Consider the following 19195-nt stretch of genomic DNA (forward strand, 5'->3'; position numbering starts at 1 on the left):
AAAGTTAAACGAAAAAGAGTAAATTTTAAGCTAGTAAAATTTTGAACTTTATTTTGTAGTATAACAGTAATTTGACTAACATAAAGTAGTCTAATCAACAATAATTTGTATCCACCACTTCTAAGTGTAGTGGTTTGACACCCTTTATGGAACTCAGAGTTGTCAGACTCAATTACCTATGAAAGTAGAAATTTGTAATTTATTGAACTTCAGTTATTAAAGACATAAATAAAGTGAATGTATGGCTATTTCGAGTGCATATGATGGTCTTGAAGGTTTACAAAACTTTATGAATGTATATAGTATTACAATTTAAAACGACTCTTGGTGTCTAAATCAAACAAAACAAAAAGCTTCTAGATTTGTAGTGAGTTAAGTGGATGGGAGAGGTCCCATATATTTAAGTATTTTTTATATCTAAAGCTTCCAATAAGTGAACCTTGAGTCCTTGACTCTAGGTATGATATTGCCATTCCCCAAGCATTATACATCATCACAAAACAAAAATACAAAAAGAAAATTGGATTATAGAAACTTAAATTACATTGAAATCTTCCACATTATTATAATATATCCTTCTTCCCAACTATACAAGAATGAAATTAATATGGTTCCATAGAAAGCTCAATTACACAAAACTCTAGTCAATAATTAGGCTACTACTATGCTTTATGAAATAAAATTTCCTCTATAGATGCATATATTCTTTACAAGCACCTGTAGTTTTCACCTCGGAAAATATGTTGGTTTTTACAGTCTCGAATCAATCAGTAGTAAGTTAGCTAAAGTCAGGGTCATGGTACCGTTTTTCGTTAGAGGGAAGTGCGATGATCACTTAACCCCTTACTCAGACTCTTAGCTGATGTATTGGTGACACAATCTGTACTTTTGATTCTAAATCACTGAGATTTTTTAAAAACTACTGGAAAAAGCATGTCTTCATTTTCTTGACTTTGTTTCGGGTGCCATCATAAGAATTTCTGGCACATTGTAGTGTCCTGAAAATCCAAAAAGGTATACTGCAGAAATTTTAATCTCTCAGAACTAGTCATCTTCGAGAATCCGAAGGAAGTAGTCCATGTATGTAGTACTTGAGGAACAGCAGGCAAAAGCAACCTCTCAACTCCCAATTCTCTAAGCTTCTGCAAAAAAACATAAACAGATATCAAGTGAGAAATCTTTTCTTTCTCTTTTCTAATATATGAAAAAAGGGATTTAAAGATTGAAAATGAAGACGAATAGATGCTTCTTCAGATATTAAATCGATGCGACCAACCAAGAACATATATATTGCAATGGGAGGTATATATTTCATTAAAGCCAAATATGAGTTATCGTTAAAAATACCTTTTCAAGAACATCGAATAAAATTCGGCACATCCCTTGTCGACGATATTGCACACATGTACCAACTAGCGGTACCTCCGCTACTTTTTCATCATGCACCCTGAGAAGTAAAGTGTGTGAATTAAATCTAACAAGAAGATGTTATTTACAGTCATAGTTCATGAAAATTTCTAGTATAAAAGATTATACCTAACAGTTGCAACAGAGATAAGTTCATCTCCTCTCTCCAAAATCACAGTATAAAATCCTCGAAAGTTCAGCCGATTTAGCTCTGATCTGCAGATTTCCATTATAAATAAGTTACCAATTCAGTCGTAACAATAAATCTTTTTTTTTTCTGTAAACTGTCGAGATATCTAAAGGGGCAAAAAGAGAAGGGAAATGCTTACCTATTATTGAAGAGAACATCTTTGACAAGATCTCTCTTAGTTCCTTGTTCTTGAATAGGTTCAAAGCATTCATGCATTATACCAAGTGCTACATTGAGTTTACTTTGATGCTCTGTTATGGCTTCAGTATCAGACTCCTCAAAAACATCTTTCGAGGATTTCAAAATAGTCCACGATAAATTATTCACACCAACCGGAATTGATTTTCCTAGTAGTTCATGGAGACCCACAAATATCTGCAGAAAGAAGTACTACATCAGACTCAATGCATTATAGATTATGGAGATTTTAAAACTGCATATCAAAATCGTTGATAGTAGTTAATATAAGAATACTACAAGTATAATGAGTAGATGAGTGAGACACTAAAAGAATGTAGATGTACATTTACTTAGATTAGATACTTTGTCTTAAATAGACTTTTCATATTCTCAAAATGATTCTAGTTGGATGTCGATAGTCAATTTGTTCATGAAACAAGGCTTGACATGAAAAGAAACGAACAATAAAGATTTGCAAGACATATTTCAATTACCTTTTCACATTTATTACTGCAAAACCAATTCCGTCCGAGTGAATGATCCCGATTGGCCAATCTTTTCTTCCGAATGCAACCCATGTGATCTGTAGAAAATTTGAGTAAATTTCAAACATTTGAAACTAATAAGCTTCCGAGTAAAGAAGAGTGAGTATTAAACTTACATTCACGATTGCATTGATCACAGCATGTAAGTCTCTTCTGTTCATGGCCTCCAACGAACTCGTTCTTGACACAAATTCCACATCTACAAGATGGGCAGAACCAATTTCCTTCTGGCACGTCCTATACAAAATCAAACGTTTTTTGTTTAATCCAACTATATACCTGAAATAAAGGTTTTGAATCATGAAATGCCATGTCTTGAACATGATATAAATACCACAACTTTGATTTAAAGCAAGTAAGAAGAAGTAGGAATATACCTTTAAACCAAGGCAGCATAAATGAAATGCAGATGGACATTGCTCACATAACAATAATGTACCCCCATAGTGACAAACAGAGCAAATATAGTCACTATCTGCCAAAGTGCTTTTAGTTTTCACACTAGACTCTGGAGCCAAGCCTTTCGACGTAGTTTCCACTAATTGTTTTTGGCAATCTAATAAAGACCTTCCATCTTCTAAAAAGATTCTGGCAGATGGGCGACCATAATTGCTACCAGCATGAGTTCCAAAGCTAGACAGAGGATGAATCTTTTGGCAACAATTACACTTGATCCCGACTCGAGTTACCCTCCCTTCCTTCATTGGACAATCTTCTTTTTTCCTCGAGTAACGTACTTTATCTCTTGGTAAAATCACATTGTTATCTATCAACCATGAGAGAACAGTTCGAGGGGTCCGATGGGCAAGAGTTGGAACCACAACCTGACGCGCCCTTTTCGTGGACCGTAAAACACGTGTCGGGCCTTTACTGACCGGTTGAGATCCAGATAGCTTTCTCTTCTTCACTTTAGTTGCTTCTCCATTTTGGCTAGTTTGCAGATTATTTCTATCTTGACTTTTAGATTGAAGAGGCACTGGCGCGGTCTTTCGCTTCTTCAACTGTGATTTATCTATGTTTTCCTGCATATTTGAAACTTCATGAATTTCTTTCGACTCTGATGACGAACCCGTAGTCTCCTTTACTCCCATACTTCTACAATATCCTACTTCTTCCATACATGTTTCACAAGCTCTTGGAAGACAATAACATCGTTTCTTATATGGAGATGTATAAATATACTTCCCTTGATTCTTTATCACCTCCCAACCTAGATTAGTTAAGTACTCCCTTGCTTTTTCACGTAACAAAATCATAGTTTCACTTTTATCGTGCTCTTTCCCTGTCTGGAACTCATAAAACTTAAGCAGAGCTTGAAGGCAATCTTCGGGTTCAACAACCACTTTGTCATTAGAAGGAACTAAAGGTTCTACTTCCCTTTCAGAAATCCCTGAATCCAAAGGTTCCAAATCAGAAGAGGAACCACAGTCTTCATCTTGTTCAAGGATTTTCAGAGCAGGAACAAACGGGGGATTAGAATTCGAATGCATCAAAGTTTTGTCACCATCTTGGGAGCATGAAGTCGAGTCCTTTTTTGTATGTTTTGTCAAAAACTTGCACACAATAAGAAGAGAATAATAAGTCTTCCCCTCGGGTGAGATATAACGGTATCTAGGCATGGTATCTTTTACGTATTCGATCTTCCAATTTAGATAAGAAAGATGCTTCCTAGCTTCTACTTTTAAATCATTCTTGAGATCCTTATTTGATAAATAATTCCTTAATGCTTCTGGCAAGTATTTAGCTTCATGGTGTACATTTTTCCACAATCTATCTGAACGTTTCGGATGATCTTCACTTCGATCTCTACTACGTTTATCTTCGACAATTCCACATCCTTGAACCTTATTTTCTCTGCTTAAGACATTACTTTTACGTTTTCCTTTTCCATTGGCAAGATCACAAATATGGGGAGTGGAAACATCAGACTTAGGATCATCTCTGCACCCATTACTTAGAGTAGACTCTAAAACGTCTTCCCGAGCATCATCTATTCCCTGATTTGAATCAAAATCCTGAAATTGAATAGTTTCATTATCACAGGGACTTCGAGTAACAACCTCGTTTGAGTCTTCGGTTTTTCTTCTTTTCCACTTGAACAAAGATAAACCCTCTTCATTTTCCGAGATGAAATTTCCCATAAGTTTTCCCGAAACAACGTCGCTAGACGATAAAACTCTACATTTTCTTAGATCACTCCTTTTACTCCTAGGCTTTTTGATTGGCTGAACATCCAAATTCTCATTTTTATTAGACATTATTGTATTAAGAACATATTCAGCTGTTAGTTCAAGATTTTGATGAATCGTATCAAGAACTAAATCCTTCCATAAGTTTTTCACATTACAAATCCACTCCTTAATTATATTTCTAAAACCCTCTTTCTCCCTCAACTCATACCAAATTTGTCTCACTGAAACTACAATAGACCTTACTTTTTCATAATCCTCAATCAATTCAAGGAAAACCCAATTCCCTCTAACTTCCCAAATTTCCTTTACTTCATCCCAATCTCTAGTAATCCTTATATCATCAATCTTTACCATTTGTTGATCACCCAAATCAGGGAAAAAGATTAATCTTTCAGAACAATCATGTTCATAATCAAATATAACACCTTCCCACCAAGCATCATTAACCAAAGCATCAACACAGAGTCCATAATGGAAACCAGACAGACACAAATTTTCAATTAAAGGAGGATTAGGTCTAATTAAACCACGATTATTAATAAAGTTTTGACCTTTTTGGGGAAACCCTTCTATAATTGGGGAAACTTCAATCCATTCTGTAAATTCTTTAGAACTATCGTCTTCAAGAAGATGATCGTACTTAATACGACGAGCAAAATCACGAATACCAATAATAGTTGCAGAATGCCATGAACCAGCCAACCCTTCTTCTGTACTTCTTACCTGTAACAAAAAGAAACTAGGGTTTTAGAGAGAGAGAGAGAAAAAAAAATTGTGCCCTAATATTAGGAAGAAGAAATATGAAATTCTGAAAAAAGGGTAAGTTAAATTACCTCTACTTTCTCTTGAACAAGAAGCTTTCTTTTAGTTTTTTGCATATCTTTCAACTTGGGTTTCTTCTTCTTCTCTGTTACTTCTTGACTCTCCATGAAAGTAGCGTACGATAGACAGTGGGGTGCGTATGATAAGCAGTGAATGAAGAAGTAGGGGAAAAGTTGTTTGTAAGAAACTCTTCGAAAAGGAAACTGCATAAAAACCCATTCAATTGAAACCCTTATTCACTTTCTCTCTCAAGAATTAGCAAGTTACTAATTTTTCAACTTCCGAATTTCGCGCCAAAAATCTCAACGTTCTGTGAGCGTTTGAAGGAAATTATATTCATCTTTGTTAAGTGAGGGTGTACCATACCTACTCAATCTAAAAAAAATCAGTCAGACTTTATAGGAAACTAATCAAAGGATATATATTTGGGCACTCACTTAAATGTACAAAGTTAGGTCAACAATTGGTCGCCAAGTCATTGATAATGTTGACGTAGTATACTCCAAAATCATGGAGGTCCAAGATTCGGTTTATATAGGAAGGGAAATCAATAATTATTGAATTTGGATTATTAATGTGACGCTCCAAACCTTAGCAGTTGCCATATTGTCTTTCCTTTGTCCACCACCATACACAGGTGGTATGAGGTTTTGTTCTTGGTCAGGACTCTAGGAGTCCCCCCAAAACGCCTCGACTTTCTAGGTACCCCCGGATCTACTAGTCATCGCCTTTGAGCTGGGAAAAGCCTCAACGGCCTGGAGGTACTTACTAAGCGTCAGCGTACACCTATAACCCAGGCTCTGGGCACTTTCGTGAACGATGTGAGACTATTACAATCTGATTGTGCAGGTGAATTGCTCTTTCTGTTTCTGAGTATGAGACGCGAAAAGGCCGTAAGAGTATTGACAAGAAGCCTTTGGGAAAAATCTATAATCTGATTATGGGAGTTTTCTCATGAACTCTCTATTTTATTCAATCTTATTTAATAGTTGTTCAATGTTAATCAACAGGGGCGGCCCGGGCCCAAAGCGACCAAAGCGGCCGTTTTGGGCCCCAACTTGTTGAAGGGCCTCTCGATTCAATATTTTGTATGTCAGCTTCCAAATAATATTTTTATTCTTACCAAATTTTTAACAAGAATGAAGTTGTAGTTCAATTGGTTTAGAATGCATGCAATAGGTTAAGGGATCAAATCCACCTATAAACATTATTAAAACTTAATTTTTTTTTCTATCTTGTCTTACATAGGGCCCCCATTTTAACTTCGCTTGGGGCCTCCAAAATACTTGGGCCGGCCCTGTTAATCAATACTGTTGTTACACAACTTTATATACTAAGTAGAGAGAGAGAGAATAGAGAGAGAAAATTGTTTGTTATTATTATTATAATAACAGAAAAGAGAGAAGATTAGTTGTTAGATTAACTAACTAATCTGTTATTACTCCGGGGATGCAGTGGCTGCTTTTATCATCAACACTTTTGAGAGTTTGTTGGACCTAGACTTGGGCTTCTTCAATTGACATTGAATGTGAACTACTGTAGGAGAAATAGCCGCAGGACTCGAAATCATGGTTATGTCGAGAACGACTAACATGGCATCTAGTTTATTGTTTAATCTGCTCCATTGGTTCTTCTGGTTTAGTCAATGTCATAATATCCTTGTTCATTTTGATAGATTGAAGCTTCAACCGGGTTTTTGGTGTTTCTTTAATTCTTCAAATTTGTGATAAGCATGGAAATGGTCGTATCACGTGAAGGGATCTTTGAAAAAAAATTAATCCATAGTCACATCTAGATTTCTACCACCTTTTGTTTTGGGTTCGCTTTGCCTCGATGTATTGATGACATAATCTCTATTTTCAGTTTGAAATAATTGAGATTTTAAAATGTAGTTTTTTTTTTTTTTTTTTTTTTGTTGAAGGGATTTTAAAATGTAGTTGATGAAAGAATGTGTTGGGAGGCCACTTTGACTAAGCGCTAAAGTTGTTTGTCATTTGCTTACTAAAATCTGGTGCCTATAGAATTTCTACTTTTTTTTTTGATGAAGGAAATAGAATTTCTACTTATAACCTTAAAATTACAAATCCACAATCTTAAGAAAGATTTTATAGAGCAGACAAATTAACATGAAACTAGTCCATGAAGTGGGAATTTTCACCTATCAACTTTTTTCTTTCACAACTCATTCAAAAGAAAAAGAAAGTAAAGGGTAGATGACATTTTTGGCTTACCCGATGACATTTTCGAGAGAGAGAGAGAGAGCGAGAAAGAGAGATAGAGAATCACCAAAATCTTGGTTGGGTTATAATTCCTTTTCATTTTCGAGTGAGAGAGATAGAGAATTACGAAAATCTTTATTGGGTTATTTTTCCTTTTCATAGCTGCACATAGAACAATAGAAGATTAATCTCTGTTGTTATGACATTTCATGGAAAAGTCAAGCGCTGTAATTTTATGCATGAGAAATAATATTTAGTTTATTCTCAGTATATAAGAAAAATAATCAATACTTGTTATAATACTTTCTAAAATGATTGAGAACTTTTCATTGTTCAACAATTTAATAGTTCACAATTTTTTATGAAAGCTTCCTTTGAATAAACTCTAGTTCAGGATGTTGGAGATGCTTTAATTGACTGATTTTAGATGTTTTGACTGATAATAGATGGTTTTGTTGGACCAAATCATATTCTTACCTCCTCTTTGGACTAAACCTTATTACGAGCAAAAATCAGTCAATCAGAAGCAACAAGAATCTCTCATGAGACATCATTCACTTGTTAAGACCTAATTTTTGTTTTCAGGTGTACTTATTAAGAATTTAACTTTAGTCCAATGATTTATTATTATTTTGATCCAATACGTGTAACCAGCTCACTTCGTAAGGTCCATCTAAATAGACTATTAGAAAGTGATTTTTTTTTTGTTGCAAGATTATTAGAACGTAATTCGTAGACATAAATGGAGTATCATTTTTCATTTTTAAAACAATAATTTTTGGGTTATTTCCCTAATGGCCCCCTACTTTGTGACCAGCTTCCTGCCTGGCCCCCTATTTTACAAGAAATACCCATATGACCCCCTTCCGTTATAACACCGTTACTCTCTCTCTTCCATTTCTTTTCTCTCTCCTCCAGCATGTTTTCTCTCTCTGCCACCTCGTTAAACCAGCCACATCATCGTCTTCACCGGCAGGGTCGCCGGCCGGCCAAATTTCCGGCCGGCGACCTTCAAACTTTTTTTTTCTCTCTCTTCTCTCTCTCTCTCTAAAAAAAAAAAAAAAATTTTAAAAATTCTCTCACCTCTCTCTCTCTAACAATCAAGAAGATGTAGAAATCCTTCCTTCCGCTTTGTAGCAATCAAGAAAAAAGTAAAAGTGTAAAACAACTAAAAGACATGACTTGTGTGCCTACATATCAGTACCAAATTTCTGTGCACAGAACTGTGGTGGTAAAGTCTAACTGGTCAAGAATGGATAATAATCATAATATATATATATATATATATATATATATATATATATATATATATATATATATATACAGATTTATGGTTTTTAAATGTTTTTTTGGTTCTTTAATCATTCGCTTGGGTTCACGCAGGTTTGCAGTTTTGAGCAATATTTAGGAGCATGTGAGACATGCGAAAATTGACGAATCAGTTATACAAAATGACGCAATTTGTGTCAAATTAGCTAAGGAATGAGAATTAGGAACTTAAAGATGCAAACAAAAAAAATCCATGAAGAGATTACAGATCCAAAAGATATTATTTTATGATTGCAATTCGACGTAACTTGTGATAATAATTTTTTTTTCTTTATCAATATCTTTTTCGTGCGGAGACCATTTCGAGAACATTAGATGTGGCTCATAGTCTCAAGTAGGCGTGGTATGGTGCTGACGTATGTGGTTTAGACCAAGTTTATTGAACTAGAGTTATTTGTTACCATGTTTTTCTGGTTTTTTCCTTTTAACAACTTATATTTTTCTTTTTTCTCATCTTCCACAGGTACATGATTGACAAGGATTATCCTTTGTTCAAATTGGACAATCGTAGTAGGCAGTTTCAAGGCCAATCCAAAGAATTTTGAGGGTTTTGTTGTTCTATTTATATTTTTGAACATTATTATTTTTTCTACTAATTACTAAAGAGTTTGTATTTGATTATTTTTAACAAAAATTTATTCAAACTATCATTTTCATTTTACCACCATTATCACATTCTTTTCACTGTCTATCATTTTCATTTTACCACCACTATATTTGTTTGATTGAAGTATCCATGTCGGAGGCACGGGTTATAGCTAGTATAGAAAAAAAAAAAAAGGTAGGCATCACATCTCTGATCTTCACCAGCACCACCATCTTCATCTGCTACTCTCTCGCCTTTGTCGAGAAAAATTATCGACAAAGGGTTACCTGAGACCTGATTGAGGGTCTCGACAAAGGGGGAAACAAAGAAAGAAGATGGAGAAAAGTGATAGTAGAGATTGTTGGTTATTTGTATCGTGGACTCGTGGTGACGGTGACGGTGACGGTGACGATGGTTGTGATTAATTACTGGTGAAGAAGAAAATATATAGTTTTTTATTGGGTGGATTCAACAACTAATTTGGTCTACCAGATCAAGTGCACTTTGTATGGACAAACCATGTGTTCTTCCCTTGTTAAATTCACGATTATGTAATAATTGTGAGATATAAATTTAAGTAGTGACACGATATTTAACGTGGTTCGGTCTGACATTCAAGACCTACATCCACAGAGAAATAATTTCATTATTAATAATCACCACATACAATTGTATGTGGGGTTGTTCGGTTACATAACTTGATGAGTTTGATTCCTATAAACCTCTCCTATTTATAGATAATTTAGGTCATGTTTGGCGCGCAGGAATGGAATGTCATTCGCGGAAATCGCATTCCAGTAATGCGATTTCTAACTTGTTGTTGGGTTGTATAGGAATATGAATGTAACTTTTTACGAAAGTCCTGTTATATCATTTTACTTAATCTACATAAATTAACGTAATACACTAATTTAACTAATTTAAATTTATAGATATATTTTAATTAGTATTACATATTCAAATTTATATATATGAAATAGTAACGTAATACACTAATTTAAGTTGTACTTAAAGATTTATTTAAAATGAATTTAAGGTTATTTCTCAAATGGCCCCCAACTTTGTGACCAGCTTCCTGCCTGGCCCCCTACTTTAGCAATAATTCCCGTATGACCCCATTTTTTCCGTTATCTTTAACATTCTGTAACTCTCTCTCCTCCATCTCATTTTCTCTCTCTGCCAAGTCACTTATCACGCCATATCATCATCTTCTCCGGCAGGGTTCCGGCCAGCGACCTTCAAATTTTTTCTCTTTATTCTCTCTCTCTAAAAAAAAAGAAATTTAAATTCTCTCGTGTCTCTCTAAACTCCGGCGAAGGGGGTTTCCCTTCGCCAGAGGGGTTGTTCATCACGAACAGACCCAGATGTGGGACTGTTCATCACGAACAGACCCTGATCTGGGTCTGTTCGTGATGAACAACCCCTCCGATGAAGGGAACTCCCTTCGCCAGAGTTCAGAAAGAGAGAGAAAGGAGATAATTTTTTTAAAATTTTTTTTAGAGAGAGAGAGAAAAAAAAACTTTGAAGGTCGTCGGCTGGAAATTTGACCGGTCGGCGACCCCTGTCAGAGAAGATGATGATATGGCGTGATAGGTGACTTGGCAGAGATAGAGAATGAGATGGAGGAGAGAGAGTAACAGAATGTTAAAGATAATGGAAAAAGGGGGGGGGGGGGGGGGGGTCATACGAGAATTATTGCTTAAGTATGGGGCAAGGCAAGAAGCTGCTCACAAAGTTGGGGGCCATTTGGGAAATAACCTTTTTTTTAATATTTACTTTTCAGACCAACATACCCGATACCCGGCCAGCCCGACACCCGCTGAGCCCGTCATAGGCCACTACCCATGGCGGACTCTGTGCATGATATTTTAAAATTTACGCTGCCCGAGCCCAGACTTGAGATGCCCATGGGCGCCCGAGCCCGACCCGCTTCCCACCCCTAGTAGAGATTTAGTTGTGGTGGTATAGCGGATATAGACGAAGAAAAAAATTCATGCATGTGTTGAATATAAGTTACTTTAATTTAAAGTCAAAAGCTAAAAATTTTAACTTAAAAAGAAAGTCAAATTTTGACTTAAATGAAGTCCGTAATTTTTCGTTACCAAATTAACTTTTCTACTTAAATAAGCAAAAAAAGTAACTTATTTTAGTGTTGCCATCATGAAACACTTGAATACATTAAATATATTAAAACTACCTTAGAAACATTAAAACTAACTTGTTTTTATGTTTTAACTTAAAACACTTAGAACTTTAAAATATATTAAAATACATTAAAGTAACTTAAAAAGTGTTTTATTTTAGTTACTTAAAACACTCGAATAAGCCAAACATTAATGTATTAATGTATTTTAAAGTACATTAATGTATTTTAATGTACACCCAATGTATTTAATGTTTTAACTTATTTTAATGTATTTATTGTATTTTAATGTACACATAATGTATTTTAATGTACATCAAAAAAATACCTTTAATATATGTTTTAACTTAAAACACTTTAACTTTAAAATTTAATTAAAAAAGTGTTTTATTTTAGTTACTTAAAACACTTGAATAAGAAAAACATTAAAATCTTTTAAGTTAGATGTCTTTACTTTTAAATTTATTATATCTTTTTCATTTTTCAATTTTACAGATGTTTGTATGTCCTGTCTCCTTATGCATTTATTTGCACGCACAGGATATGTTATCTAATTTTCTCAGACGGATTAGGCGAGTAATATGTCCATATGAAGTAAGTTTCTACCGTTGTATATTCATTTCGAGTAATATCACCAAAGGTGAGTACATAATGTCTTTAGTCACCTAATGTATTCAATGTTTTAACTTATTTTAATGTATTTATTGTATTTTAATGTACATTAAAAAATACCTTTAATGTATGTTTTAACTTAAAACACTTTAACTTTAAAATACATTAAAATATATTAAAGTAACTTAAAAGGTGTTTTATTTTAGTTACTTAAAACACTTGAATAAGAAAAACATTAATGTATTTTTAATGTTTATTTTAGTGTTGTCAACATGAAACACTTGAATACATTAAATACATTAAAACTACCTTAAAAACATTAAAATAACTTTTTAAGTAACTTAAAACATTTAAATAAATATTAAAACTTTACCGAAAAAGTGAGTGCCCTTAAAAGTTTTGGAGGAGTGCTCTAGAAATAAGCCCTCATCATCCTTTCCCAGTTCCAATCCTTCGGTTTTTTGTAAATACAAGGCTGACTAGGACACAATTAATGCAAGCTGAATCGTGTTCAAATCTGCTCCTTTTAATCTCAACCTTGAGTCCTAGCCCTTGGATCCCACTCGGTAGAAAAATTCCCCTAGGCAGCGACTTTTGATTTTCATAAAAAAGATGAATCGAACCTTTTCTTCAATCGTTATGTGATCCTTGGTTAAATTCATGAAGGAGATATTAGGTTAAAATCTCTAACACTGAAACAGAAAGAAGATGAAAAGATTTAATGAATATGAGAATATCCCATATTGAGGAAGAAATTTGGTCCGGCAAACTTAAATTTGCCTTCAGTTTTTCTAATGACTTAGCATTCACTTCTGCTGTCGGTGATGATGAAGATACTTTTCAGCGTTTGTCTCTCCTCCTGATCAAATCTCTCGATTTTCTGTTACTGATAGTGAAGATTTTTCTAAAACATCAAAAGTAAGGAACTAATTAGTCTTGGCATTCTCAATATTTCAATGGTGATTTTTTTGTTTCGAGCTGCAGTTGGTTTTCAGGAAAGACGCAATTGGTTTCGAGCTGCAGGGTTTGGATGAAAATTCTTAACCAAATAACCCATTGTGTATCAAGGTTAATTTGGAGCTGCAGTTGTTCGATAAAAATCCTCAACCAAATACCCCACTGTATTTCAAGGTTAATTTCTATATTTAGTTTTTTCTTAATTAGCTCTGGTTTGTCGGGTGGATTAGGGATTGTTTTCCATTTAGTGTGTAATGCTCATTATTCACTCATCTCTCTAATTGTTGGCTTCAATTGCTCATCCAATAATCTTGTAGTCGGAGTATTAATGATTTTAGGTTATGAATATTCTATATGGTTTATTCCCTTGTGTCAAAAATCGAAAATGGAATGCTTTGGCAAGCTATGGGAAAGGTTGGTCGTATTCCCGTACCACTATTAATGAGAATTAATGCATTAAGAGCAATAATAATTTTTTTTAAAGTGATTTAAGAGCAATAATATCAAATGGGTCTTTTGAGCAAATCATCTTCCGTTCCAACAATAAAAAAAATCATCTTCTGTTTCAACAAACAAGAAAGCAAATCATCACTTAGGGGTAATATTAATGAGAATTATTGAGTTAAGACCAATAATATGAAATGGGTCTTTTAAGCAAATCATCTTCTGTTTCAACAAAAAAAAAATCATCTTCTGTTTCAACAAAAAAAAAATCATCTTCTGTTTCAACAAAAAAAGGAAAAGCAAATCATCATCTATTTTACCGTTTCCATTTCCATTCGACTATCACTATTCCATGGGATTCAATTTTCCTCTTCACTAACTCATTTATATTCTTCAACAAAATGTCTCTCTCTCTTCAAAATATGTCCATCTGTTTAATATGAAATTCAATTTAGTTGGTTAGAATATATAATTACCCATCATTTACAGGAGTAATGACTACTGTTACAGAAAATGATTTGCTTTTCTTTTCAATCTTGGTCATCAAAGCCTATATAATTTGGTGTCTACCATCAAAGTTCTTCACTTCTTCTTCAACAATAGTTTTGATTTTACTGCCTGCTAATTGGATTTACTTCTCCAAGGTTAAACACTATCCCTTTCTTTCCCTTTTAACTCTAATCTTAGTTGCTTCTTTAGTTGGGTTACTCTGTTACACAAAGGTATTCATTGCTCACCACTTGTTTGATAAAATGTCCAGGTGAAACAATTTTTTACTATTTCATAAGTTTCCTTGCTAATAGAATGTCAGTTTTGGCGTGTGTAACTCTAATTTTGGTCTACATCCTCATGGGTGTCGTTGAAGTTACCCTAGAATTTGATATCCCACATTGGAACATGTCAAAATTCTTATCCCACAAACAAATTCAGCAGCTACCAACTTCTTACACTAACTACTCTCAAGAATTTCAACAACAAAAAGAACTACTCTCAAGAAGTTTCCACATAAATGGCGGGGAAACTCTTTTTGTGTTTCTAAGGTTTTTTATATGGTAATTAAAAACAAGAACTACCAAATTCCCCAGTAGGATACATCAACATTTTGAGTTACTCCCTGTTTGGATTAAGATGTCATCAACTCACCATTTTGTACTCCCATACTGTCTACAAATTTTTTTGCCTCTTCAATTCAAACTAAGTAACCGAAGAATCCATCACATGTGTGATAACTTTTGATGAGGAACTGATCGAGAGTATTTTGATCAGTTTGTTCACTTATTGACTTCAACAGCCTGCCCTCTACATGGAGAAAAATGGTACTTATTGATGGTGGTTGTCACTTGTAAGTACTACTGGGAATGATGGTAAATAAGGAGAGACTAAGATGGGCAAAAAAATTTTATCTCTAAATCCCTGAATAGTCTGCCCTCTAGCCCTTCTATAGTGACGCATACTTCTTTAATACTACTTCTGGTTGATTCTTACATTTTATTGCATGTTCCTGGTCATAATTTCGTTCCATGTCCTGGACAGGTGGCCGCAATCTCTAATGGACCCAACCTTCTTCGAGTCAGGTGAGTTTCACTAATCCATACTTTGTACTACCATTGTTTGTTGTCTCCTTCTGTGATTTGAAGCTATTTGATTACTGCCTCTAAATGTTGTTCCACTATCACATGAATGACCTGGCTACAAGTTATATACTGTGATCTAATTTGAAACATAGAATATGATTAGTTAGGCTGATATTTAAACCGTTACCACATATTGTTCTTAGTTGCCTTTACAACCATTTCGACTATAATCAAATTTCACCCTATAAGACTTGGATGACTACCATCTAACGTCTTCCACTACTGGCAGTGGAAGTTAGATAAAAATAAACATTATGTCATCGGAAAGGGTTAAATTGTGGTACTCCAGCAACACATTGAGTTTTGTACTCATCTTAATATACTTTCCAATACGAGGTTTTCCTTTTTTAAAATAAGTAGATTCCCAAATACCTATGTTGCTTTGTTTCATCTTTCATTCGATGACCAGCAGCAGTATGAACCCATAGCCTAGCCAACATCTCATCACCGCATAGGTTAAAATAATTCCATGTTATTTTCTACGGTCATTGTCGTCTATGTATATTATGTTGTTTAACCTATCTTTTATGTCACTGGAAAGGGTTAAATTGTGGTACTCCAGCAACACATTGAGTTTGGTCCTTATCTTAATATACTTTCCATTGTCAGTTTTTTTTGGATATAAGTAGATTCCCAAATACCTATGTTGCTTTGTTGCATCTTTTATTCGATGACCAGCAGTATGACCGCATAGGCTGGCCAACCTCTCATCACCACACAGGTTAAAATAATTTCATGTTGTTTTCTACGGTCATTGTGGCCTATGTATACAATGTTGTTTCACCTATCTTTTATTGTTTATTCTTCTATGCGTAAACAACTCACTACCGCTTTGTGACATTAAATACCGAATGAGTTTGGCTATGATTTCAAGTCCTGTAAAGGAACTAACCATTAAGGCACTTAATCCTTACAAAGGTCAGTGGACAGTTAAAGCCAGAGTCACCTCAAAAAGTGAGCTTAGGAACTACACAAATGCAAAAGGCCCTGGGAAAGTCTTTTCCTTTGACATTGTTGATTCCAAGGGAGACGAAATCCATATAACTTGTTTTAATGCGTTAGCCGACCAGTTGTATGATGACATTGAATGTGGACAGCTATATCTCATTTCTAACGGCATTATAAAACCAGCGTCTAAAACCTTTAACCCCCTTCAAAATGAATACGAGATTTACCTAGACAAATCTTCTAGAGTTGAGCGTTGTACGGAAGATGATAACTCAATACCGTTCCATAAATTTCACTTCTGGGCAATCAGTGAAATCAAAAACTTGCCACACCAGTCGTTTGTCGATGTTATTGGTCTGGTGACATCGATAAATCCAACCACGCCTATACTGAAAAAAGACGGCTCCGAGATCCTAAAAAGAAGTCTACAATTGAAAGACATGTCTGGTTACACTGTGGAATTGACTTTGTGGGGTAAGTTTTGCAATGTTGAAGGTGACAAAGTCCATGAGATGCTTACCTCTGCACCATTTATTATTGTTGCTGTCAAATCTTGTAGAATTAATGATTTCAATGAGAAATCTGTCTCCACGTTGTCCTCATCGCAGTTACTTATTAATCCAGACATTCCAGCGGCACTTAAGCTCAAGTCTTGGTTTAGTTCAGAGGGATACAACCCCACATTCATCCCTATTTCTAAAAACCCGTCTACAATTGTGCAATCTGTGCGTAAGGTAATCTCCCAGATCAATGATGACAAACTTGGAACATCTGCTGCGGCTGAATTGATAACTGTTAGCGCTACTATTTCATATGTCAAACCGGACTTTGCTTATGCTGCTTGCCCCCTCATGGTTGGAAGTCGTCAATGCTACAAAAAGGTAACAAAGAGCGTAGAGGGACATTGGTGGTGTGGGAGGTGTGATAAGTCAGTTCCTGAGTGTGAATTCAGGTACATTCTACAATTACAATGGTAAATATTCAATGGTAATTGCATAGAATTTTCATGCTCGAAAACTATATATAGAATTTTCAATGGTAATGATGATTGAAAACTAAACTCGCAGGTTCACATATCTAAATGCCCTAACATTGGAAACCATCTAACTTGCTAAAGCAATCTCAGAAGAACCAATCAATGTGGATTTCCAAGTTTAATTCAAGGAGGGATAAGACAACATAAAAGATCATAGAATCTTACACGTAAATAGTGCAAGATTTAGAAAGTGGTTATGTGAAACATTTCTTACAATTTTATAAATAACCAACTAAACTATAACTCAATTTGTTACGACTATGAACTGGACATAAATGGCAACAACAAGTGTTTTTTTGAATTTGAAACGTACTTTATCCGTGGCTTCTCAAATCTAATTATAAACCTATTCCAAAGATAAAGGGGAACCGGGAAAAACACGAACATGGGTTTGATTATGAAAGCTACCTTCTTGATGAGTTCTGCTACCCCAGGTCCAATTCCATCTCCACAAAATGAAGTCGCTCGAATAGGTATGCTAGGAGATTCATCAGATGAAAACGTCTGATTGGGAGATAAAACTAAATATATTCAGCGTAGTAAGTAAACAATCTTCACCATGCAGAAGTAAATTTATTCAAAATAGTAAATAATCATCAAGCAGTCCAATGATATCAACAACAAATTAAAATAATGAGTGAAACGTCGGAGTAAGATCGATTTAAGTCATCCGAAATAATTTCATTACTTAAGATTCATGATCTTCATATAAAAACTAAATTATAATACAATTTCCGGTTAATCCAGATTTATACATCTTCAGTTTACTCACAAAATTTTCTTTTAGGCATTATGACAAAGAAGGAACCATACACATCATTATCAGAAAACTCACAAAATGAAAGATAAGGGGAGAAGAGGAGTGGGAAAGGTTCATGCAAGTATGCAATGATTTAGAAGATTGTCATTTGAAGTGAGATGAAACCCTTACATTGATTTTCCCACAACCACGAGGTCCAAGAAGTAGGATTGAGCTATTGCAGGAACTGAATTGGGGAGGATGAACTTTCATATCCTACAAACCATTTAGATCAATCAGTTATCAAAAAATCTGGTTTTCATCAAACAATGAAGGAAGAAACAAAGGTGTCGAGAGAGAGAGAGAGAGACATATTTTAACTTACCTTGATGATTGAACATGCTGGATTTGAAAAGAAGCACATAGACAAAGGATTTTGGAAACATATGAATACTAAGATCTCCTTTTGCAGGGATAAAGAAGAGAATTAGGAATTGACCGTTGAGTGGACAAATTTAGAAGGAAGATGAGAGAATGAAGAGATTTGTTGATAGACAGACAAAAGAGTCTCTGTTGGAGACGAAGGGTTTTGGGAGGTCAGGTGATATACAAAGGAGAAGAAACGTTGGTTGGGAGACGAAGATGTTTGGGTACAAGGAGTTCATCTCACTCAATGGTCCTCGGTCCACATGATCTCATTTAATGGTCTAGATTAAGTTTATGGTACATTAATTTTGTCTTAATCAACTCGCATTAATTGTGTCCCAGTTAGCACGAACTCCATTCTGTTTTGTTATATAGACTAGGCATAATCCCCGCCCTACGGGCGGGGAAATGCCCTTTGCGTTACGTGGAAAAGTAGACGTGTTATTAGGCTATTTTGTTTTGTCACATTTGGTACTTTCTTATTCTAGTTTTAATTTTTCGGATTAATCCTCTCTAAAGATAAATGTGATATTCTAGAGGTATAAGATCGATATTAAGTTATATAAGTTTTTGAGATTATAAAACTATTTTTGATTTTGATGTTCATTCTTAAATTTATTTAGAAATTTACTTGTAAAAAAATCTTTCTCATACAATAATTTCTTTCACTAAAAACATATCATATTTTCAAAGAAAGACGAAAGAATTAGTAACAATAACTTACTTCATAAAATGAACTCGATTAAGAATCCATGAGAATAAAAAAAGAATACAGCGTCTGTCTTT

The 19195-nt window shown here is 34.6% G+C and overlaps 1 protein-coding gene, 1 long non-coding RNA gene and 1 pseudogene across 3 annotated transcripts; 1 reads left to right on the top strand and 2 right to left on the bottom strand.

The window, feature by feature from the left end:
- Positions 1–507: 507 nt before the first annotated feature.
- On the bottom strand, positions 508–5727 carry LOC147549980 (uncharacterized). The gene is made up of 8 exons (XM_086667073.1): positions 5348–5727; positions 2700–5237; positions 2439–2559; positions 2272–2360; positions 1737–1972; positions 1537–1623; positions 1348–1447; positions 508–1142 (listed from the first exon to the last, which is right to left on the bottom strand). Exons 1-8 carry the CDS (start codon positions 5543–5545, stop codon positions 969–971), a joined length of 3543 nt encoding a protein of 1180 aa, XP_086523199.1. The 5' UTR covers positions 5546–5727; the 3' UTR covers positions 508–968.
- Positions 5728–15458: 9731 nt separating this feature from the next.
- On the top strand, positions 15459–17268 carry LOC147549981 (replication protein A 70 kDa DNA-binding subunit E pseudogene; annotated as a pseudogene). The gene has a single exon (XR_015237926.1). The product of XR_015237926.1 is annotated as a replication protein A 70 kDa DNA-binding subunit E pseudogene (transcript).
- A 389-nt stretch (positions 17269–17657) lies between these two features.
- On the bottom strand, positions 17658–18646 carry LOC147549982 (uncharacterized). Its single transcript, XR_015237927.1, has 3 exons — positions 18369–18646; positions 18176–18259; positions 17658–17765 (listed from the first exon to the last, which is right to left on the bottom strand). It is a non-coding gene; the product is annotated as an uncharacterized LOC147549982 (long non-coding RNA).
- Between the last annotated feature and the right edge of the window lie 549 nt (positions 18647–19195).

The sequence above is a fragment of the Eschscholzia californica genome, unplaced genomic scaffold (genome assembly GCF_041429995.1).
Source record: "Eschscholzia californica isolate CP2 unplaced genomic scaffold, dmEscCali1.0.p SCAF_3, whole genome shotgun sequence".
Lineage (NCBI taxonomy): Eukaryota > Viridiplantae > Streptophyta > Magnoliopsida > Ranunculales > Papaveraceae > Eschscholzia > Eschscholzia californica.